At 57.1% G+C, this 23,490-nt stretch overlaps 1 protein-coding gene across 1 annotated transcript in view; it reads right to left on the bottom strand.

Annotated features, from left to right (window-relative positions):
• Positions 1–23,490, bottom strand: part of SIM2 (single-minded family bHLH transcription factor 2) — a 35,425-nt gene extending 11,935 nt beyond the window's left edge. The window contains exons 1-6 of the mRNA XM_012730887.1: positions 23,255–23,490; positions 15,421–15,506; positions 12,568–12,657; positions 5,952–6,060; positions 2,996–3,081; positions 2,274–2,473 (exon numbers count right to left, since the gene is read on the bottom strand). Of these exons, the coding sequence (XP_012586341.1) occupies positions 2,274–2,473; positions 2,996–3,081; positions 5,952–6,060; positions 12,568–12,657; positions 15,421–15,506; positions 23,255–23,429 (746 nt within the window). The 5' untranslated portion in view covers positions 23,430–23,490. The remainder of the gene's footprint in view (positions 1–2,273; positions 2,474–2,995; positions 3,082–5,951; positions 6,061–12,567; positions 12,658–15,420; positions 15,507–23,254) is intronic.

Raw genomic sequence — 23,490 nt, 5'->3', positions numbered from 1 at the left:
CAGGCCTTGGATGGCGGAGCCAGGACCTACGCTGGGGAGGGGGTGGCCGGGCCCCTTGGTGACGGATATTCAAGAACAGATGAAAGAGGGCACGAGGGCTCCCACGGGAGGTGAGACTGGGTGGGAGGTGCGTCCTGGGGCGGGGGTGGGAGGGAGGCTGCGGCTGGCCCCCCCATTCTGAAGGGTCAGCTGGGGATGAACCGGGGAGACCTGGCCTCTTGTCCATCCCTTCACCCAGGCCCCTCTGTTGAGCTCTCTGTGGGCTGTGGACCCTTGGTCTGGGGGAGCCCTGGGTGTCCCTGGAGTCACGGACCGGTGCCATCCCCAGGGCACGGAGGAGCTGGGCTCTCAGAGGGAGCACTGAGAGCACGAGGCCCCGTGGGAGCCTGACTCTGTGTGGCAGGTAAATTGAGACGTCTGGCTGCCCCCCAAGAAAGCCAGCCAGGCATCTGTACAGCGCAGGGATGAAAGAGGCTTCCCAGACCCTTTGGACGTAAAGCTTCAAACAAGGGCCCGCAAGTGTAAATGAATCAGAAACACATGTATTAGGTTTCTCATCAAAGTACAGGCTGGCTTGAGGAATTACAGGGAAGGAAAGGCTCTGGCAGCCCGCCCTCCCGCCTTTCCAGACCTCTACTGTCTGAGACCTGTCAGAGGGCTCTGCCAAACCCCGAACATCGCTGGGTTCACCCATCCTTAGCTAAAGCACCAGCTACAGTTTCAAAGTGAAATACCACAAAACCCCGAAGAACCAAATTTCGGGTTATGCTGAGTTCAGTTGTGTCAGGGATTGTTCTGGGTGGGGGCCAGCTGGGTCCAGCACCCTGGCCCTGGGGCTCTGGGGCAGTGGGTGTCAAGCCAAGCCTTCGCGAGGCCCTGGGCATGTCCACACCGGGCGGGGGGGTCCACCCCGCCCGCCCCGTGGGCCTACACACCATGGAGCCAAGCAGCTTGAGTGGGAAGACCCCTCCCGCTCACTTCTGGCCCTGTGAGGCCCTCGAGGACCGAGGTTCAGAATAAGCCGCCAGGCTTTGCTAGAAGCTTCCTGGTTCTGAGCAGGAAGCACAGTCGGGCCTTCTGTGAGGGCGGGGTGTCCTCCTCGGCCGACCTCCGTCCTGCCCCACTCACCCAGGTGCGGTCCTCTCGCCCTGACGGAGAGTGACGTTGGCGTCCCGGACAGCACCCTCGGAGGCTCCCTCCTGGAGCCGTCTGGGCCCCCAGCTAACCTCGCGCCTCCTCTCCCGTGATGTCCTCCATCTATGCATGTGGGCTAAGCCACCTGGGAAGACTGAGACCTCTCCCCTGAGGACACCCCGCTTCCCTCCTCCAGAGCAGTCGCTAAGTCCAGGGGGAGTTGCTAGGACAGTCGGAGAAAAACTAGGAAGCAAACAAGCTGGAGCTCCTCGACGTTTCGACGTTCTTAAACAGTGACCTCGGGCACCACTCCAGGCAGGGGTGACCCAGAGCCGGGGGGCCGTAGGAGAGAGAAAAGAAGAATCGACCAGTCATAGCTTCGGACACACAGAAAACAAACGTGGGTACGCACAGCCTTTCTCCCGAAAGCCCCCCACCCCAAGAGTCAGGGGGTGAGGCCGCAGATTACAGCTTCTTATCCCGTAGCCGAGGCGCCTTACGGCCAAGATGCAGGTAGATCCAGCTTTTTGCCTTTACAGACGCTTCGCCTCTGTCCTCTACTCTCACTCCCCACCGGCCCCCGACAGTAGTGGAGTGGGCAGGACCGGCTGCCCCTTTGTGCAGATAAGAAAATCACAAGCCCCCCTCAGCCCTCCAGTGAGGCCTGCAGCTGCCCGGGACAGTGGCGCGGGGGCCAGGCCAGGGCCTCCCCAGCAGACCCCCTCCTCTGCAGGCCTCCCGTCGGGGCTCATCCGGCCTCTTCCCTCTCTACAGAGGTGCTCCAGTGGGTGGGTACCCCCAGCTGGCAGGGGCAGCCCTGGGGCCGTATCAGTGGGGCGTCCATAGCGTTCCCCCAGAGAAGGGGACCTCTGCTCCCGCCTGGCCCCGTGTCACAGCCCCCCCGTGACCCCCAAAGGCTCGGAAAGGGCCCTGTGGCCCGGCACACACTGCAGTTCTCAGGTGCCACAGCGCATGGGAATGGAGAGCTCCAGCCACGCCCCTGAGCAGCTGCGCCCCGCGGCTGGGGTCTCGGGCCTGGCGCGGCTCACGGGTCCCTTGCCACATCCTCCGGCCTGCTCCCTCCAGGAGAGAGCCACTTGCAGGCTGGCCGCGGCGGGCACTGGGCAGGGCGCGCTCACCTGGAGTCCAGGAATATCAGCTTCAGGTCCAGGCTGGCCCTGAACATGAACATGTTGCTGTGCAGCTTGATCTCCGTGATGGCGCTGGGCGGCAGCGACTGGCCCACGGCCACCAGCCCCACGATCTGGTAGCACGAGTCGTACAGGGACATGTCCAGCACGTACTGCCTGATCTTCAAGTAGCCGCTGCAGTGGATGACCTGGAGAGCGGAGAGCAGGTGAGGCCTGGGCCGGCCTGCTGGTCTCACCCGAGCACGGGATGGCCCAGCCCAGCCTCTCCCGAACACTCCGAGCGCCGCTCAGCAGGAGCGAAGCTCGGCTCCTTCCCCGTCTGTCTCCCCTCCCACCCCGCCCCTGCGCCCCTGTGGCCCTCCCCCACCCAATGCCCATTACCGGACACTGGTTTTTGTATTTCACATTGGCAAACGGCTTCGCACTGTACAGACAGGCAGAACTGGCCCCTCCCTTCTGACTTAGGTCACTACACAGGCACCCCGCTCCCTGGTCCCATGTCAGTGGCCAAGCCCCATCTGTCCCGACGGCCAAAGAGCACCAGCGGCGGTGTGGCCATGTCTGCGGACCCCGCCCGTGTCCAGCGCACCGCGGCCACCCCCGCGTCCGGCCTCTGCAAACTGGGTTGCAGCGACCTCTGCAGGGCATGTGCCTTTCTGGGTTGGTGGCCACGGGGCGCCTTTCCCTCCCTCACACCAGGGCCCCTGTACCTTGTATCCGCTGCACGTCAGGCCTGCGTTTCTTTTCGCCAAGACACACTTCATCCGAAGAAAGAAGGACCTCTCTATCTCGTACTCTGAAAGCAGGAGTGGGGCGGTTCCACGCTGTCCCCAGCGCCCCTGTCTCGCTTCCGACAATGTCGACAAACCCTCTGGACCCTCCGTGGAACCCAAGTTGCAGGCTCCCCGGCCCCTCCCTTGACCCGGAGAGCTCTGGCCTGGGTGGGAGGGGTGCGCCTTCCCTTGTGGGTCCCACCTGCCCCAGAGGAAGGCAGCCCAGCCAGAGCTTGGAAGGCACCAACACGGGACCCAGCTCGACTCAACTGCCTGTGCCTGCCGCCCGGCCACAGAGACGGGGCGCCAGGAGGACCTGCGACCTGTGGGGGGTACCTGTGCCCACAGCAGAGCCAGGGGCAGCTGACTTCCCTCAGGCGGCAGATAGCAGCCAACACCAGGATGCAGAACGCGCCCCCTGCCCTGGCGGAGGGAGCCAGCCCTGAGCACTTCCCCACCAGTGTGGACGGGGGAACAGAGCTCTAGATCAAAGCTTTTGGCTCACTCAGAGCCCAGGACAGACACCCCCCCAACACCCCGCTGGATGCTTGGGGTTCTGACTCTTTCTCCTACTAACCCCACGGCCCAGGGCACAGGTCATTGACCTCACTGTTGCAAATGCAAACAAGCCCGAGAAGGAAACACCCTCGCTTCAGCAGCTACACCAGCCTCTGGCACGCAGGCAGGCCCGCCCCTGGGTGACCGGGAGTCACCCCACCCAGATCAACAGCCAGCTGGCGGTGGTTAACACAGCCACTTTTACAGCAGGTTTACTTTCTCTGGGATGGAAGCAAGCCCCCGCCCCCTCCCCATGACACCCCGCGCCCTCCCGACCCCTAGAGGCTCTGCCCGCTGCGTGAGGGAGGGAGATGGCCCAGAGGCCCCTTCTCCCTGCCTGCAGCAGCAAACGTGTTCCCCTCAGTCCCTCTGCAGGGGCTGGGGGCTGCAGGCACAGGGCTTTCCCTTGACATGGCGCCGCCCGCCATGCTCAGCTAGGTTGAACCTCTCCGGTTCGGAGAAGAGCCCCACAAATGGAAACCCAGGGCCTGGCACCTGACGCCCAAAATGAGTCAGAGCACGGCCCCGTCTCTTCCAGACCTGCCTGCTTCCGCTCTTGAGCCCCATGAATGGGGAGGCGGAGGCCTACGGCAGTCCCGAGTGGCCCTGCCTGCTGTTATCGACCCATTGTCTCAAGGCTGTGACAGTGGAGGGCAAAATGGCGGAAGGGCTGAAGGCAGACAGGCCGGGGCTTTCCGACACACTCGGCACGGCGCACCGCGGACGTGGCCGGCCTGCCGCTTGGTCAGCGCTTCAGGTGGGCTGTCAGCTTCTCACCCAGCTCTCTTCAGCACAGAGTCCGCCAGAGTCTCGAGCAGACATCCAAGCAGACATGCCACTTCCAAGGACCCCGGCCCCGGCCTGGCCCAGCTCCGAGGCAGCGCCTGCCTCTGCCCAGACTCGTGGAGACCGCGTCTGGGCTGGGCTCGGGCCTGCTCCCAGGGGGTCCGAACGTGGTACTTGGGTGTCTTCGTCCGGCTGCCTCCTCCCTGCCTTCCAACGACCCTTCCCCAAGAGGGGCAGAAGAGGGAGCCTCCTTTCTTTTCTGTGGCTGGTGACACAGAATGCTTCATCTTTGACATCTGTCCCACTGGGCAATTCTGGCCACCCTGGGGTTCCACAGTCCAAGGCAGACAAGAGACCCACTGATCACTGCACTGCATGGTCAGAGGCAGCTAGAGGCTCCCGGTCAGCCCTCGTCTGTCTTCCCAGCACATCACAAGGACAATTCACGGAGCCCCTTGGATAATGACTTTTGCGTCAGTCCTCACTGAATGGTCCCACCATGTATGTCCTGACTGCGCTGCCCACAGGAGGGACCGAGGGGCCGGTCTGGAGGAGGGTCTTGTCCCTGGACAGAGCCAGGCCAGTGAGGTGGACCTGTCCATCCAGACCAGGGCTTCTTGGCTGGCCGGTGCCAGGACGCACGGCCCACACATGCCCGCTCAGGAGACCGTCTCAAATGCCTAACATCCTGTGGAGGAGACTCGGCTGGGATCACCTGCATCCGCAGCCAGCTATCCCAGCTCCCCAGAGAGCTGCTCAACCTGTTAAATAGCGCGACCCGGCACCGCCTCGGACTCCTGAAGCCTGACCACAGAGCTGGCCACAAACCAGGTGCTCCCATGCCCGCCCCACCGACAAGGCACGGGGAGGCCTGTGCTTCCGTCGGCCAACTGCGGGCACAGGGGTCGTCGGGCGGCTCACTGCGGACCACCTGCCAGCAGGGGTAAGCCGACCCTTCGCTGCAGGGACTAAAGCTGCGGCACCCCCACACGCCCCGGTCACAAAACCTGCGTTCCAGCCTCGGAACTCTGGGTCAAGGGGCCTCCCCGGTAGCCCAGGGGTTGAGCCTCGGCACTGTCACCCTGTGGCCTGAGTTTGATCCCCGGCCAGGGAGTGACCCCCAGGGCGCCGCAGACCTCTCCTGTCTCCCCGCTGCTCCCCCCAGCAATGTGCTTCGTCCATCTGCTTGTACTGCTCCCCGCTCTGTCTCCGATGAGACCTCTCATTCCCCCACACCTCTGACCTGTACCCCAGTTCTCCTACACAAAAATAAACTTAAAAAAAAACAAAAAACAGCCCAGGTGGAACCCGTATTGCAGGGGCCCTTGGGCAGCTTTGCTGGCCCCCAGCATCCAACATACTCTCACAGGGCGGGCCGGGCTGGAAGGGCAGGGCCTTGGGGCTGATGGCCCCCGGGCGGGTGCTGTGTGCAGGGGAGCGGCCCCGCTGGCCAGCCTGGTCCTGCCGTCTGGGCAGGTGGGGGCAAAGCCCAGAGCGCCTGGCAGGGCCGCGTGGGTCTCACCCCGTTTCTTCCCACCCGAGCACGTACCTTGCAGCAGGTGGTGGTGGAGCGGCTGGTGGGCAGCCAGCACAGCCGTCATCTCGTCGTGGTCGGAAGGGTGGATGTACTCGTAAATGCTGTTGCCCGTGAGCTCCACCTGCCACAGCACGGAAGGAGGGGACAGTCAGACGCTCCCCCAGAACAGTCGGGCGGGTGGGGTGCGGCAAGGTGCGTCCGCAGGTGCAGAACCTAGGTCTCTGGCTACAACCCACACTCCCACTGCCCCACAAGGCGCAGGAGCTGAGTGCTGGGCAGGAAGAACAGGAACGTGAGGAGGAGCCGGAGGCAGGTGACCCCAAGGCCTGACCTCACCCTTTGCCTGCTGCCTGAAGGCACCGGCCGGGAGCCCAGCCACCGCGTCTGGAGTGCGGTCTGGGGAGGGTCTCGTCCACCCAGGCTGAGCGGGCTTGGTGTCACAGGGGTCTGCTCCACCTCAGTCCCTCAGCAAAGGCCCTGCCCCGGTCAGCTCTGAGCTCAGCCTGGCCACTGCCAGGCCTTTCACGCCACCAGGAACGTGTCTCCAGCCTTCCCTGGCCAGGATGACCACTGGCCTGACCACCCACGGGCGCGGCTGGGTGGCCCCACGACCCACCCACTTCCAGACACACTGGGGTGGACACCCCGCGGGATGCCCGGGACAGCACCACCGCTGTGATCCTACGCAGCCCCCAGACTCCTTTCCTAACCTTGGGGACTTGTCATTTTTCTCCCAAACTCTGAAGCGCGATCCCTGACACAGCTGCAGATGGATAGTGCCGCAGAATGTTCCAGAAACACCATCAGAGCAGGCTCTGAGCCATGGTGAGTGGATCCAATTTCAGCGATCAATCACACAACAAGGACAGTGAGCCAGCACTGGGGTGCCCTGGGGTGGTGGGTGCCCTGGGTGGACGCAGCCCCCAGCCCCCAAGAGACTCAAGTGGGTTTAGAAACTGCCCTGGGGGGGGGGGCAAAGAGCTTTGGGCAGGTGGAAATCTCCTGTCCTGCCCCGAGGGAAGAGGGCCAGGCAAGGCGCAGGGAGTGCCCTGTCCCCAAGCACCCCTGGTTATTTTAAGTGCCTTGCGCCAGTGTTTGCTTGGGTGGCTCCCTGGTTCCATCAGAGCGAGGCAGCGTGATCTCCTGCAACGGGGCAGCCCTGCGGGTGCCCTCACGGGAGCAATGGAGACGCTCCCCCCCCACCCCCCACCCCTGGAGCAAGCCTGCAAATTAGCGTCAGCCCTCAGCTCGGGGGCAGGGCGGGTGAGATGATTGATCAAGTTCCCCCTGGCCTCTGCTGCCATTTGTTAAGACAAGCGAGATGCTTTTTTGTTAGGGACAAATTACGGTGACACAACTGGTCAAAGCGCAGCTCTGCGAAGCGGGTCACAGCCGCTTCGGCGCGGGTTCAATTCCCGGTCAGGAAGGGGACCAGGGCGGGCAGAGCTCCGCTGTCTCCCCGCTGCCCCCCTCAGCAGTGTGCTTCATCCATCTGCCTGTTCTGCCCCCCACTCTGGCTCTGGGGCATCCTCTCACTGCACCTCTGGCCTGCACCCCAGTTTTGTATGCATAAATAAATAAATCTGTTTTTAAAGAAAAAGAACAAATTATGTTTCTGGCCAGCTAAGTAATCTTGTGCCTAAAAGGACTTCCACAGTTCTATTTCCGGCATTATTCCAGTACTATGCAAACAGAGAATCTTGATATAGAAATCCTTCCTCCTAGCTACTTACCACCCCAAAACCCAGTCTTCTCTAAGGACCCAAATGGATGTTGACTTATGTAAAAAGTTATGAAATGACTTCATTCACAAAGAGGAAGAAAAACAAAACATTCTTCTTTCAAGTCATTCCTGTTAATCCTCAAAAAGTTTAAATCAACCAGTAACATTTCAGCTGGCCACTGGGGACAGGAAAAAGCTCCTTTTCCCCAGGGCAGTGACACAGAAGCCTTGTGAAGTTCTGTCAGAATGAAAGTGAGAGAGCTACTAACAAGGCACTTAAAAAATATTGATTCACAATTTCAGTCGCTTATTTAAAAATGAAAAAAAAAGGGGGGGGGTGTGTTTGTTGGCCTGGCATTTCTCCCTGGCCCACATTTTTTTTTTGTAATTAAAAAAATTTTTTTTAATATAATAGTTTACTTTTACATCATTTTGTGTCTTTTCCCATCTCAGTTGTAATTCCCATGGGCTTCCCATTACCAAATCACCCATGTGCCATCACCATAGTCCCATACACTCCCCATTTCTGAGCCCATTCCCCACTCCCCTGGTCCACATTTTTAAAGAAAATGTGATACCTCTGATTTGCTGAAAGCTCTTTTTCAGAAAAAAGTATCCAATGTCTTTTCAAGGAAACATCTTCAGCGACTTGCAAAAACACTTGCATCTGTGCTTAGGGCTTCGATTTGAGTTTAAATTCTCAAAGTTGTTTTATCTGTTTTCAAAGATCCTGTTCTCATGCCTCGCACTTAGAGAAGGACAGAGTGAAGACCGTGAACTAAAAGACTGCATTTTCTGAACACTAGCGTCAATCATAAAATGCTCAGGCTAGGAGGTAAAACAGTCTTCAAATAACAGAACTTGGAATGACAAAACTGCTGACCTTGACTCAAAACTATGGTTGACATGGTGCTTTTAAACTCACATACCTACTCACGCTTTTGAATGACGAAAGAAATCTGAGTCCCTCACCTACACACACATATATCTCTCTTGCTACCAAACGCTCCAAGTCTCAAACATTGATCTTACTAAAACAGACCCTCGTGTAGGACATCAGTATCTGTAAAGCCCTGCTAACTACAAAACGGATGGCTTTCCTTCTAAGAGCTTTTTCATGTTTTGCTGCATCGCTTCTCTCCCTGCCAGGACACCACCTATGATAAATGCAGCCCCAGACAGACTCTTCTGGGTTGGGAGGAAAAACCCACCCTTGGCTCTGAAGTGCTTATTCCACTGTTTGGATGTTTTGCTGACCATGGTAAATTCAGTATTTTACAATAAGATGGTTTGGGTTTCAGGGTTCGAGTCATGTCCGGAAACATAAAGCGCTGTCCTTTTGCTTTCAAAGTGAAAGGATTAGATCTCGACCGCAACAACGCCAAGGTTATTTTTTTTATGGTTGTGCTGCCACTCAGTCTCCGATATATATTTTTCTTTAAGCAGCCATTTCATCTAGATCTACATTTACTTGAAATGTATATTTGTTGCCGAGTATAATACTGGATAAACTCTGGTAAAGAAATTTAAGCCTCTAGGGTAGGGGAAGTTCTTCAAGAAATGCACAGCTGTACATACAGTAGGCTATTGCCCGCCTGCCAGGGCGAGTAAGTGGGTCACATTAGCAAAAAAACAAAAACAAAAACAACATGGCACTAAGCCATTCAATAAAGTCGTCACCTACCTCATCAAAATAGATATAAACTGTGCCTGTAAATCGTGAGGTGCACGCACACAGTTCTCCAGCCAGAGACCTGCCTCTCCTTCCCACCAGCCGCCGGGGCTGAAGGCGGCTCCCATTTTGTGGCTATTGCAATCGAATGTTGGTACATAAGCCTGAGAGCAGGAGTCACTAACGTAAAAGCAAAAGTAAATAAAAGCTCTACCCTCTGAAGTAGATTTCTTCCTTCAAGAAGAAAATTTAATACGAGGTTTTGAGTTGAGATGGGCTGTTAACACCTACAATTTATTTTCATACTTCCAAATGGACAAATCAGAGAGTGATTTAGACAATTCAGATTTTTATAAAATGAAACACCACTCTGCTGTGAATTTCCTCACCGTGATGGCAAACCTAGAGGCTCCTGTTCCCTCGGAGTAGCTAGCACAGAGTTTAACCCTGACTTAATGTGAAAACGTCGCTACTTAATGAGAGAATGTCATCGCGTGTAACTGAGAGTTCTTGGGGCACAGAAGGGCACTGAGGAAATCACACCTGTCGTCATTCACCAGAAAGAACCTATTTAAAGGTGATTCCAGCCACTGGGTACATTTTTATCAAAGTGTGTTCTACCTCTGGCAATTAGAAACAACTTTAAGCCCATTTCAGTAAAGAATTCACGTTTGATACATCTGCCTAGAGTTTCACTGCTAATAAAAATAAAGGGCGCCAAAAAAATTTTAAACAGAAGTTGGACATGTGACATTCTAGTTAATACTTAATTTTACTATTTCATTAAAAAAGACCCAAAAAAAGGACACACTGTGTTGTCTGCCTAGATCCCCTTCAGACAGTTAATCGTGAACAAGAGGCAGATTTCAGGGGAATGTTTGCGGCTTATTTAAACAGTTCACTGCGGGACACCCAGACCCCACCTAGGGCTCACGTCTGCACCAACATGTTTGTGTAGCTGGAGTCGGAGCCTAGACAGTCCCATGGAGAGATGGAAGAAAAAAGCAGCTGCTGTATAGACCGACTGACTTATCTTTCTAAAGCAGGACACTCTGGCAACACAGATAGGTATCTGGACACATTTCTTTGAAAATGGTGGTGTACAATTTCCTCCCCTTTCAAAATGATGACATAAAGTTTTATTTCTGCATTATGACCAAAAGCAAATAGAATTTTAATTGCAATTCTGCTTCAATTCCCTTTTGTGCAGTTAATCATGAATGAGAGGGAGATCTGTCATCTGTCCAATATCTTGGCTGTTCTTGATGAGTGTGCTCATAAATAACCAGCTTTATTTCCCATATAAAAAGAGAAAAAGAGAGAGGGAGAGAGGATGTCACACTGACAGCCTGGTGGAATGCACTGGAGCCATCTGCCTGCTGTGTGCTATGCCCTTAGGATATGCCAGGATGTTCCCAACAATGAGCAGCTCTGACATGTGTCTGTCTCAGGATACTGCAACCACTTTTGTGCTATTTGAAGTTCTAATGAAACTGCAATGGTGTTGGGTCTTATGTAACTCCCTAGTGTTCCTACATCACAAAAAAAAAAACCAAAAACCAAAAAACAAAAAAAAAAAACAAAAAAAACAGGGACTTCGATGTGTCTCACTAAGACCCCGAAAGAGCAGTAGAACAGGAATAATTTTTCTATTTCAGATATAGTTCAGGAAGGTTAAGTACCTGCTTGAGCAATGAAAACCTCATGACTGCATTTCCCTTCTTGCTTTGACTGCTAGGAAGCTCAGACAGAAATTCAGTATTTGGTAACAGTGACTATTGTGTGCAATGCTGTGTCCTGTGACGTTACTGTAAGAGGAATCAAAGGCTTTATGCGTTTTGATTGAAATCCAATCAAGGTCAATCAACCACAGAATTAGTCAGGTGGGTCCCACTAAAGGCCTTGTGGAACTCTAAACGGGACACGATGGAAATTCAGAGCATAACAAATACCCTTGGAAAATACTTTTAAAGTAAATTTCATGTTCCCAACAAAATTTGATACACTAAGTACACGGATCCCTTGAGGTCAAGGTGGCTGAGTCAGCCTTAGTCACTCTTATCTGACACCTGGCTTCAAACAGGAAGAGGAAAGGGAAGGGAAAGAAAGCACCAAACAAATGAATATGAGATTCACTTTGAGGAATTCTTCGGTGCATAACCCGCAGGGACGAGGCCACCGATGTGTTCTCCAGAAGAGAGGGTTAGAGCAAAGGGGTGAGTCAAACAACTTCATTGTCACAAGGAGGAAAGAAAGACACCAGATGCAATTTTCCAAATGGGTAATTTTGGTTTCCAGTGAGCGACCCTCAGCCATATTAATCGCATGTTTTATTTTGACTTAACTACCCGGGGAGCTAGTGATGGGATTATTCATGAGCCTCCTGGGAGCCCATTTCCTGAATCTAATTAATTCTAGTGTGTCTTCAGTTGTGATGGAAAACAAAAAAAAAAAGCGCTCTGATAGTTCACGATGTAAAGAAACATTTAGTCTTCAGACTTACTAAAAATGAGAGTCTTAGCGCTCATCCACGCTGTGAAATCAGAAATGGGGGGTAGGCTGCCACTGGCTAGCCGCTCCCAGGGGGTCCAGTTCGCAGCCAAATTCCCCAGCAAACCTCGGCCTGACTGAGGGACCCCCTCTCCAGTAGATGAGCCCCTTTTTAGAAGCTGGTTCCAGAAAACTCAGTAATATGTAAATGTTCTCAGCACTCAGACCCTTGCTGTTCAAAACAGTAGTGAACCAAGTTTTATGAGTTTCTATCACAAGCATATAAAATGCTTTACTGAAACGACCACTGGACTGGAAAAACTCAGAAAAAAATTACCCCGAATGCCATGTGAACGCTCATAAATCCACCGCCCCTTCTCTCTCCCAAGCACATTCTGTACAAGATCCGCCCCCGACCTCGGCTCTGCGCTCACCGCCACGCACCAGGTGGCTGCAGGCCGGCGCGCGGGGGGCTGAAAACCCGGGGTGCGGGCAGAGAGCCGCCCCGGTCGGGCGAGGACAGCGCCCCGGCAGAGGCCGGCGGCTGCAAAGCGCCCCCCGGGGTGAGCCCTGCGGGGGTGGGGGTGGGCGCGCACCGTGAAAAAAGAGGAGAGAAGTAAGGCGGAGGGGGAAACCGGAGTCCGAAGCCAGGTCGCGACCCAGGGGAAGATGCCGGCTGCCGCTCGTTCTCCCAGTTTTGGAGATGCTGCGCCACTTAGCCGGCTACGGTCGGCGGTACCTACCTGGGACAAGCCCAAATGCACGGACGCTGTTTCCGATATGTACATGATCTTGCCGTCAGACGCGACCACAAAAACAAATCCATCCAAAGTCTGAAAAAGAAGCGTCCGGTGAGAGGTGGTAGCTACCCCAGGGCGTCAGGTGGGCCAGCTGCACCGCCGCCGAGGGGCGTCAGCGCTCAGGCTCCCCGCGAATCCCGAGAGGGAGGAAGGACTGGCGGGGGGCCCCAGGCCAGGCTCCCTCGGCTTTTGCAGCACCCGAAAAGCAACTTGACATCCTCAGCGCAAAAATCGTGCAAAGCATTTGAGAATTCCTATCGCCGCCACTAAAACGTAGTGGCTTCCTTGGTTGGTTATTTTAGCCTTTAGCACAAACCCGGAGTTGTCCCTTTCCTAGGGGGAAATCTGCCACTGGAGAGACCATTTTATGCCCTAACTGGCACAACGGTCACTTAGCCCTCTAGGGCGTAAGCTTTATATGCCACCATTTTCTAGTTACCCCCAAGTTCCGTTTGAACAATACATTCCAAACACAGCCACTCCCCAGAAAATAAAACGAAGCACCCCTTTATCCTAACAAACTTTCTCTACAGCATTAGTTGGACCAAGTTTGCAAGAAATCAAATACTCTGCAACGTGCATGAAGAAAGCGGATCCATTTCTCATTTCTGGAGAAGTGAAAACTGTCCAACTGCTATTCTGTTTTTGCTTAAATTGGTTAGCTAGCCGACCAAAAGGTAAAGTCACATTGAAAGCAAGAAACGGACAGATAAAGGGGTACGGCTGGTATTTGTGTGTGGCAAGGGTAACAAGACGACCTTGTTCCTGCAAAAGGAAAGTCCAAGTGTCTGAACCGCTGCTATTCTAGATCCAGAACCGAAGGCAATAAAGCCGGTGAAAAGAGTCAGACAGTCCACAATGCTGCCCCCATAAAAAATATTCCAAATTAATTTCTGGCCACAAATTCTATTTTTACAGCATGTAATTGAAACCAGATTACCTTTGGTTTTCTGAAATCCTCCCTCTTTGGGGGCAGAGGATTAAAAAGCACACAGCAGAAGCCTGAAAGCTGTCCTCACATTCTGCGGTCTCAACAGTCTGCTGCAGAGGTTCTTGCCAGCGGAGGGACCCTTACCTTTCCTCGAGGGGGAGTCTACATCGAGATCTGAAGCCTCAGTGTCACAACTCTAACCCAACTACAAAACAGCTCCCCACTCAGTCGCTTGGTTTCCAAAATAGAAAGCAACAATACAATGTCTAGTCGCAAGCGGCTTGGGCACACTTTGCATTCTCGCTGAACCCAAAGCCACTCCGGAGATATATATTTAATGACATCGTAGCTCACCGTTAGCCACAGGACTAAGAAAGAAAAATGACCATCACTAAATTCTCCACGTTGCCAGCAGTAGCTAACACAGGTAACAGAGAAGGGAAGCCTTTGGAGCTGCAAAGTGCCTGATTTGCACACTCTGTGTCAAGCAAAGCTGCCCGAGATCCACACTCTGGCGGGGAGGACGTGTGCAGTGGGGACTTTGGGGGATCAACGCTGCCTGCCCGTTTTCATTGGCATTTGCTGGCCCTTTGCTGTCCCTGATATTCGTGTCCCTTACAACACACCCTGCAAAATCCCGGCTCAGGGAAGGGCTGGGGAGATGGAGATGCAGTCACTGGAGATGCAGTCAAGTTTCACATATCCCTGGGCCCTCTCTTCCCCCGGCGACTGCATTTTTACAATAAGTCACAGGAGGGCATTTGGGGCAAATGAGTTTGAAAATATCTGCTTTTTCAAAATCAGAGTTCCTGGCTCCTCACTGACCAAGTCACTGCCTCCTGCGCCAACTTCTTTTTTTTTCTTTTAAAGAAAACACAAACTCCAAGAAGGAAACGCAAATTAGCTCTCTGCAGGCATGGTTCCCCGGCAGTGACAAATGAAGGGAGGGGGAGATGAATCGGGTTGTTGATGAGGTTCTGTAAAGGGCATTGAAAGGCCTGGCCCACCACTGTGCCAGCGCCCAGAGCCAGCGCCAGGAGTGGCCAGTGGTGGGGGCGCTCACCAGGCGCCATGACCCCAGCATGGGGAGGAAACGGAGGTCCCCGCTCAGTGTAGCGACTTCAGCCCTGACGCTAAGGGCTGACTGCACACCACGCAGGGTCTCCCTAGGTGGCACAGGTGACCGCAATGCCACACCAGTGCTGACCTGGGTCCCTCAAGAATAGAGCTCTAGTTTCGTCCTGGCTTGCTGTGTGACCCCGACACTGATTGGCCTCCCATCTCAACTCCCTCCTCTGAAAACATGAAGTCAAAAAGAGAACCCACAGTGCGAGAGAGTGCAGCCAGACTCAGACATTCAGGACAGAACCTGGCCCATAAACCGTAAACCCCAACTCGGCCTGTTATGGCCACTGCCCCACTGCCCGGTCCACACACAATGACCAGGTGCTTCGCGCTGCTGCCCTGGTCCGGCTCAGAGCGGCCTGGCCAGCACTGTCCGTTGCCTGTTGAGGCAGGGAGCAGCCGGCAAGAAAAGTTTGAATGCAGGAAGGTCGGAAAAGACCGAGCCACACCCAGAGGTGCACTGCCTCCAGGCCTTCAGGGTCAGTTTCTGGAGCCTGAGCTATGGGAAATGGTGGGGAGGAGGGTAGGGACAGCTTAGAGTTGAGCTGAGCCCATGGGGGAGCCCGGGGCACGTGACCTCTGCAGCTTGGGGACAGACCTGGCATTGGGGCTGTCCTGGGGAGAACAAACTCCCAGCTGGGGCATCAGGTGGGGAGGAAGGCCCCTGGGGTGCTGGCAGGGGTGCTGGCAGGGGTCCCCAGCCACCGGCAACATCCCTCCCTCTGGGGCAGGGACTCTACCTGCAGCAAATGCGATCCCAGCTCCTTGGCGACACTGTCCAGGGGCCCCGTGGTGCGACTTGGCTGTCCCCACGCGTCTCCTAAACCTGGACGGAGAAACAAAGCAGACCATTCACTGGCCGCGCCCAGCCCGGCCGGCACGGCACGCAGAGTCCACTCCGGGCGTCCCAACTGTCCCGTGCTGCTTCCCTGTCCCCGCAGGCCACCATTTGCACCTTCCCTTCTGCCCTTTGAGTTCCATTCAAAAGAAAAGGACAGAGAAGAAATCCCAGTGGAGGCCTTGGTCCAGGCGTCCAGCACCTGAGCAGTCAGGCCGGGTCGGCCCACCCTCCCGCAAGTCCACCTGCCGAGGCTGGGACTGCCGTCCACTACCAAGTAATCCAATCTGCTTTGAACTCGGTCGCCATCCTAGCCAGAGGGGTCTCTGCTGTTTCTCCAGGACCCTCCTTCGCTCCCGAGCACCTAACCACATTCTCCCCAGGACAGAGAGGCCCAGAGAAAAGCCCTGGCTGCTGGCGTGGAAGCTTTTCCTGCTGAAATAAGTAAGTAAATAAATAGCCAGAAAGATCTTTTTCAACCTCAGGGAATCCGTCAGCTGCCCTTCCAGCCCCAGATGCCCAGCCTGGAAAGGCGAAGAAGGTAAAAGTCACAAACCAATTGGACAGCAACTGGGAGGTGTCGGTTGGCACGTAACTGTGGTCCCCCAACCCCTTCCTCTCTTAACTGGTTCCCCAAGTCGGCCTGCACCTCAGGGCCACCTCCCAGGATGCCCCAGGGGAAAGTCGCTCCTGTAGGAGAGAAGCCCCCAGGCTCAGCTGCTGTGCCGGGCATTCCCAGGCTTGCTCTGGAGCTCAGAGGAGCTGGAAGCCAGGAGAGGGGCGGCTAAGGGCCGTCTGGGCCGGCCTCACCCACAGACCTCCAGTGAGGGATGCACGCGGCCAGTGCCAAGGGCACCCCACGCTCCGGACCCACTCGTGCGGCAGCCAGGGCCGCAGCCGCACCACCGAGGCTGAACCCTCGAGGAGAGCGGGTTCGGCTGACACCCCCGCCCCCAGCCCCCCCAGCAGCAGGGCCAGGGAGTCGGACCTGCATCGCAGCGCAGACACGGACTGGGCGCCCGCGGGAATGCCGAACCCCGAACCCCTGAGGCCCCGTGGGAATGCCGAACCCCTGAGGCCCGGCGGGAATGCCGAACCCCTGAGGCTCGGCCCTTTCTGCGGTGGCGGTGGTGAGCAGACGACCCTGCAGAGTCGCCCCATGTCCCTGCCTGGACAGCAGCACAACTTCTCAGACTCAGGCGAGAAAAGGCCCCCTGCGGGAGAGCCGTCCTGCAGGCCAAGGGGGGGGGTGTCCCAAGAGGGTGTGGTGCCCCAAGACCCAGCTGTTCTGTGCTGACCAAAGGAGTGAACTTGTATTTCTCACTCTGGGACTAAGAACTAGGGGCTTATTCTGGTCAGCCCTAGGAAATAGCTCACTTCCACTATCCAGTTCCCCCTGGAGGCTCCTTAGCTCCCCATGGAGCTACATCTTTAACCCCATCTCTCCCCAAAATCCAGTCGGCCTGACTCCTACCCCAGGGGAAGGTCCTGCTGCACCCCACACGGAGGCTGTGCCCTCCAGCGCTGCCCTAACTCCCACTGCTGCCCAAACTCGGCCCTGTAGCCAGAAATAGAAAGGGCAGAAATGTAAAAGTCCCAGGATGTGGAAGAAAGAACCCGGGAATTCTATTTGCAAAAGCACACCTAACTGCCTTTTATCCTGTCCAGGGGCCCTTCCCCAGGTCGGGCCAGGCCACCCCCTGCTCTCCTGGGAGGCAGGGTGACCCTGGCGCCCCCAGCTGGCCTCTGCCAGGACCTAGGCTATGGGGGAACCTGTGCTTTGGGGAAAGACCTCCCCAGACCCATTTCTGTGCACCCTCTTCCGAAAGCGAAGGCTGGGCGCTAGCAAAAGCCCTGGGCCACTGGCAAGCACCCCAGTTACCTGACCACCAGCCAGGCAGGTTCGCTCATTCTTACCCTCTCTCCCCGCTCTCTCCCACTCCTCCTCTTTGTGGCTTTGCCAGAGATTTAGCCCAAAGCCCCGCCCAGGACCCTGGGGGCGGCAGATGGCAGGAGGCTCCCCCCAAGCTTCTCCCCATGCCACCTCACCCCCGGCCTCAGGGCTGCCAGCTCTTCCATTAGAAACCGCGGTGGGCGAGATCTTTTCATTTGGCCCATAAAAATCCACTTTGGGTGGAATGCGGGGGCTCCGTAAGGTAAGGCGTGCAGTGACAGTAAGATGGCCTCTACTGGGGTACTGGACGGCCGCACGGGCTCCTGGCAAGTAGGCGCTGGGCATGCGGCCCTGTCCACACCGGACAGAGGGTTTTAGTTGTTAGAAAAATGAGGGGAGGCGTGAGAAAAGGCTGGGTTAGCTCCAAGCTCACGGACCTTGGCAAGCCTTGGTCTCATCCCGGGCCTCCCTTCCCTCTGTGGGTGCGGACAGCCTGTGCCTGGGGCTCAAGGCAGTGCGGCTTCCTGGCCACACTCAGGATTGGGCTCTCTCTTGCTCTTCAAGTGTCAGCCCTCGGGGGCATCCCGTGACTGGGGACTCAGGTGGCCAGGTCACCAGGGGTAGGAGCAGAAGGAAAGAGACCTCAAGTCCTTGTACCCCAGCTGCTTCTGAGGATTTGTGGATACCTGTTTCTGGGCACCCACACCCTGGCTGTTGTGCTTAAACCCACCAGGACCTCCCACCTGGAAGCCCCCCAAAGTGAGTTCCTCCTCTCTGGGTGCCAGTTCGGTCAGTCAACAAAGTCTTGAGCGCCTGCTGTGCTGTGCCAAGGTCTGGGGTGGGAGGCGCCCTGTCCTTCAGAAGCAGGTCAGGGGCCCTAACAGGGACCAGACCTAAGATTCTGCAGCCAGGGCGGCCAGTGGAGGGGCTGTCTTAGCACCTGCAAGATGGTTGGGGTTCCTCTGGACCCGGCTGCACACTCACTGGGGCCAGTGGTCTACGCAGCCCCCACCCAGGAAAGAGGTTCGGGACTTTCAGAAAAGCACCGAGAAGGGTCCTGGTTCTCACACTCCCTGGATGTCTTGAGTGACAAAAGACTCCTCACAGGACTAACAACAGGGAACCCCCAGGAAAGCTGGGTCTGGGATGAGGAGAACTCCAGGCCCCAACTCTGCAGCGCCCCTCTTCCTGACCACTGAAGATGCCAGGCGGTCAGCTGCCTCCTCAGCTCACCTCCACTTCTCCCGGCCACACTGGAGTTGCGATGGGATTAACAGAGCGAAACTCCCTGCAACGCCCTGCTGCGGCCTTAGCTGGGCCTAAGCTCGGGCTGGGCCAGCCTTCCCTCCTGCTCTTCCCCTTCCTCCTTCCACCCTCCCCTCCCCCCCAGGACTACTTCCCCTGCCCAAGATGGGGATGGGGGTGGGGTGTATACTGGGGAGCTTGGAGTCATCTGAGGCGAACCACTCAGGAGTGGAAGGCCGTGAGGGAGTGGCAGGAGAGTACCCAGCTCGGCCCAGCTCCCCTCTGCTCACTCTCCCTGCCCCCCACGCCATCACCCCAGGATGATGGGTTCTGAGCCACCTGCGCCTGCAGGGAGGGTAGGTAGTCACCCCTTTCTGGCTCCCCAGGCACTAGCAGCTGGGGAGGTTGTGGTGATGTGTCTCTAAAACACCTCTGTCCCCCCCCCCTCCTCCTCCCCCCCTCCAGGATCCCAGTCAGCAGCCAAGGCTCTGGGCTTCCTCCGGCCTTTTAGGGGGCCGCTAAGTGCTCCTTTCCTCCGGGTTCCTGAAAACCTGCCCCCCTGCGTTCCTAAGCCAGAGTCACTGTGTGCTGGGGACGCTGTTGGGAGAGGGTGTTAGGGAGGGATGCCCCAAGGAAGGCTCCGGTCAGCCTGACCGCTGGCCAGTGAGGGAGGGAAGGGCACTTCCAGTGGGTCCAGCAGGCGCCTGCCAGGTCCCCCTGCCGGCCCAGCGCCAGCGCCCAGACCCAGACCCCAGGCCGCTGATAGTACCCTCCAACTCCCAAGGTCTTGAAACTTGAGCTGGGGATGGAGCCCCCTAGCCATCAGCCTCTCCAGGGAGAGAGGCTGCCTTTAAGCTCCCCAGAGAGTAGCAGGGGTGGGGCTTGGGAGCCAGGGGTGATCTGGGGTGCTCCCCACCTCCAGCTCCTTCCTCCAGCCTCCCGGGTGCCCCAGCACCTCGTTCCCTTCACCACTGCCTGTTTCTGCTCCCTGAGTGTGAGTTTTCCCTTCTGGACCAGAGTGTAGTCTGGAAGGCTTCCTTCTGGGAGGAGGTGGAGAGAGGGCTGTAAAAATATATTATTCTAAAAATCAGTAAAAAATTTAAAAATCTACATTACTTCAGGGGGCAGCAGAAGACTCCTGGGGTCTGTGACCCCTACTTGGCTTAGGGTGTGTGCGCCCTCCCCACACCCTCTAAACCAAAGCATTTACAGTCTCAGTGTGAATGTTTTAGGAGGGCCCTCCTGACTGGAGGCAGTTGGGGGAGAAGAGCTGACTGAATTCGAACCCAAACCAATGCTAACACCGGCATAATTCTGGCCTCCAAGCCCACTTCTCTGTGCGAGTGACATCATCGCTTCTTTTAAGTGAAGGGGGTGATGAACGTCACAGACCCTCCCTGTAGTGGGTCTTCAGCACCAAACCTGGCCTATTGTGGACCACTGGGGGCTACTGGGTGGTGGAACTGTCCGTGGGGCCGGCACCCTGCAGTGGAGCCGGTACCTCGGCCTGGAGCTGGCCTGGGCTGGGCAGCAGGCCCCAGCCCCCAGCCTCCATCCCAAAGCCAGCCCCGGCTCTTCCCCTGCCCCATCAGCCTCCCAGTAGTTTCCTGAGTCAAACCTGAAGGAAGATAGCTGGGGAGCAAGCCCCCCACAGCACCAGAGCTGGCAGGCACTGTTTGACCCTCGAGGAGGAGAGCGGAGTAAGAGCAGGTTAGCTGCCTGCACAGGCCGGCGCACACAGGAAGCGCCCTGTTTTACAGACAAGCAGACCGAGGCCCGCAGGGCAGCTTGACAGAGCAGCGCTTTACCCAGCTGTGAAAGTGCCAGTGCCCCCAAGCCTCCCGGGCAGGGGGCTCTTCTGAGCCCCTCTTTCTTACTCCTGTCTGGGGGTCTCCGGATGAAAGGAGCAGAGGCCAGACAGGGCCTGGCCCGTGGCGTGGCATGCCGGGGAACAGGCAGTCCGGGGTCTGGGCCCTTGCCGTGGCCTGCCCTCGCCGGCCTCAGAGGCTTCAGGGATGAAGAAACAGTCTGCGCTTCCTGCAGCTCCTTGACCTGCTCTTTGCTCCTAGAGTCCTAACTTGGCTTCTAGAGCCTTCTTTGCCAGGAGCCCCGCTTGCTCTGGGCTACTGAACAGGGAGGCGCGCTTGGCATGCAGGGCCGTGCAGCATCGGTCTGCTTGCAGCCAGGAGCTGGACTAGGTCTGGAACTCAAGCTGCAGCGCAAGGCAGCCTTAGCCGTAAAGCCCTCCGAGGCCCAGAGGCTGAGGCCGGGCCTGACTCTGTGGGCCCCAAACCCCACCCAATCCTGCACCTCATCCCGGGCGGCTCAGCTCCCATGCCCAGAACAGGTTAGATCATTCTGTAGATAGTTGCTTCCAACCCCTCTGACCTGGGGCTACTCAGGCCTGCAGGTTGTTTTGCATATCTAAGGTCTTTTAAATGCATCTTCCCCTCAGACCCACTTAGGGGTACAGACTACCGGGGCTGCTGTGATTGAGGGGAGCCTTGTAGTGGCCCACATCTAGTGGGGGTGACCTCTGCCAGAGCCTGGAAGCATTCAGAGGCTGCCGCAAATTCCTCCAGGCCAGTGCCGGCCCAATGCTCCCTGATGCAGCTGTGCATGTGAGCTGGGGACCAGACCAGCACCTCCTCTCAGTCCCCAGTGGGAACCCCCAGGGTCAGGGGCATTTCCAAAATGCCCCTGTAGGTACAAACAGCTTCCCTGCAATACCTCCTGAACTGCAGGCGGCAGGAACCTCCCAGGAGACACGCAAGCCACCCCTCAAGCAGGCGTAACTCCGGCCTGTGTCCGAGACCCAGGCCCCCAGTCAGCTCAGAGCCAAGCAATTCTGGGCCCAAATGTGTGGAAACGCATTCCCCAGAGAACACACAAGCCCAGTTTAAACGGGCTGACGCCAACTTCCGGATTTCTAGCAGGCTTTCCTGGAAATTCCCCCACCGACAAACGGCTTCTAATTAGCCTCTTTCTCCACACTCCTCTTTTGAACTTACTTGAAACCATCAGTAACAAGTCATTTCATCTCCATGTTTCTCCCTAAGTTTTTATTTCTAATCAGGGCAGGGGCGGTGGGAGAAGAGGCTGGGCTGGTCCCTGCTCTACCTTGCTCTGCAGCACTCACTCGGGCTATGCAGCTCCCCAGGCAAGCCAGTTAGCTGCCCGCTCCATGGGGGGGTGGGGGGGCTGGGAGAGTCAATCCTAGAGAAAACCTCTACTCCAGAGGAGGGACTGCTTTGGGGCTGGAAGGGGGGGGTCAATCCGGGACTGGACAGAAACGCAAAGGGCTTCCGCTGGGTTCTGGGCTGGCTCAGACCAGTGGGGTACCCACTGAGGGAGGAGAAGGACGCACTGGCCGGCTGGGAGGTGCCCAGAGTTCCAGCCTCCGCTTCTGGCCACTGGCTCCTGGGCCTGGGTCCCCTGCTAGCCGTGCTGCAGGACAGGCCATGTCTTGTGGCACCAACGACCGAGAGTTAACTGGGCTCCAGGTCAGACACATGACTGGCAACAGACTTGGAGCCTCTAATGCAAAAGGCTGGTCACTCCCGGCTGCGGACACCCTGCCACCCAGGGACACCGGCTCCAGTATGGCAGCACCCTCCAGTGCCGCCAGGGCTTCTGGGGACCCGGAGGCATAAACTTCAGGGGTCTCTCTCCTGGGATATTTGAGGGCCCCCCATCCTGGCACAGAGCACCCAGCCACGTCTCAGACTCTCTCCCACCAGTGGTGGCAACTCCTGCAGGGGACAGACACTGGGAGAAGCGGGTCTTAGAGGCACGAGACACACAGGCCAGCCCAGGGCCTCCCGCGGTCCTGCTGCCCAGAGGTGCACAGCCCCCCAGGCCGGCAGGCTGTGCTGCCGGTCAGCACCGCATGCCCACAGGTCAAGGCCACCGTTTCTGCTGCACCTGCAGGTGCTGGGGGCCCTTGCTCCCCACGGCCCCTGCCCAGGGGTTATCACTCCAGCCCCGAAAGGCCTGACTCCAATTTTCAAATGAACCACCTCCTGGTCTCCCTCGCAGGGGGCCTTGGCGGAAAGGTGCTGCTACTGCTTGTCTCTCCTGCACCCCAGAAACCCAGAGCCGGGAGCAAAGAGGTGACCTGGGAGGTGACCCGAGGCCCCGATCACCCTCTGTCCCACTCTGCGCTGGAGCACACAGGGCCTGGGCCTCATGAGTAATTCACTCCCGGGTGGGAGCAGCAAGCACCTTCCCCCAGGGTGTGTGCGCGCACGCACTTACATGCTTCCCTTCTGGAAAAAAGAGGTAAGAGTGGAGGAAAGAAAATAATAAAGGGGAGTTAAAGAAATGAGGAAAGAAAATAAGGACAAAAGGTAGGGAGGGGGAAGAATGGAGAAAGTGAGAGAGAGGCCAAAATGAACCAGCATCCGAAACAATTCCCGCTCGCCCCGTCCCGCCGGAGGCCGTCGGGCCCACGGGCCACCAAGACTGGGCCTCGCTGAGCGGCCGAAGCCCCGCCGCGGCCTTGCCAAGATGCCCAGAGCTGACCCGCGGGAGGCGGCCCCACGGCCGCCCCGGCTCCCCGCTCGGCCGACGCCGCCCGGCGCCCCTGAGGCCTCACCTTCGGGGAAGACGGCGCGCATCTTCAGGTAGCTCGTGGTGAGGCGGATGATGGACGCCTTGTCCAGCTGCGAGGTGATGGCCGAAGGCAGCGGGAGCAGCTTGGCCAGCTCGTAAAACTCGCCATTTTCCTTCTCCCTCCTGGTCTTGGCCGCGTTCTTGGATTTCTCCTTCATCGCGCCTCGGTTCCGGGCATATTAGACCGGGCCGCGCTCCTGGCCCGCGGAGCCCGCCCGG

The sequence above is a fragment of the Condylura cristata genome, unplaced genomic scaffold, assembly GCF_000260355.1.
Source record: "Condylura cristata isolate star-nosed mole 26May11 unplaced genomic scaffold, ConCri1.0 scaffold00003, whole genome shotgun sequence".
Taxonomy (NCBI): Eukaryota; Metazoa; Chordata; class Mammalia; order Eulipotyphla; family Talpidae; genus Condylura; species Condylura cristata.
This window is presented reverse-complemented; position numbering and strand designations above follow the sequence as displayed.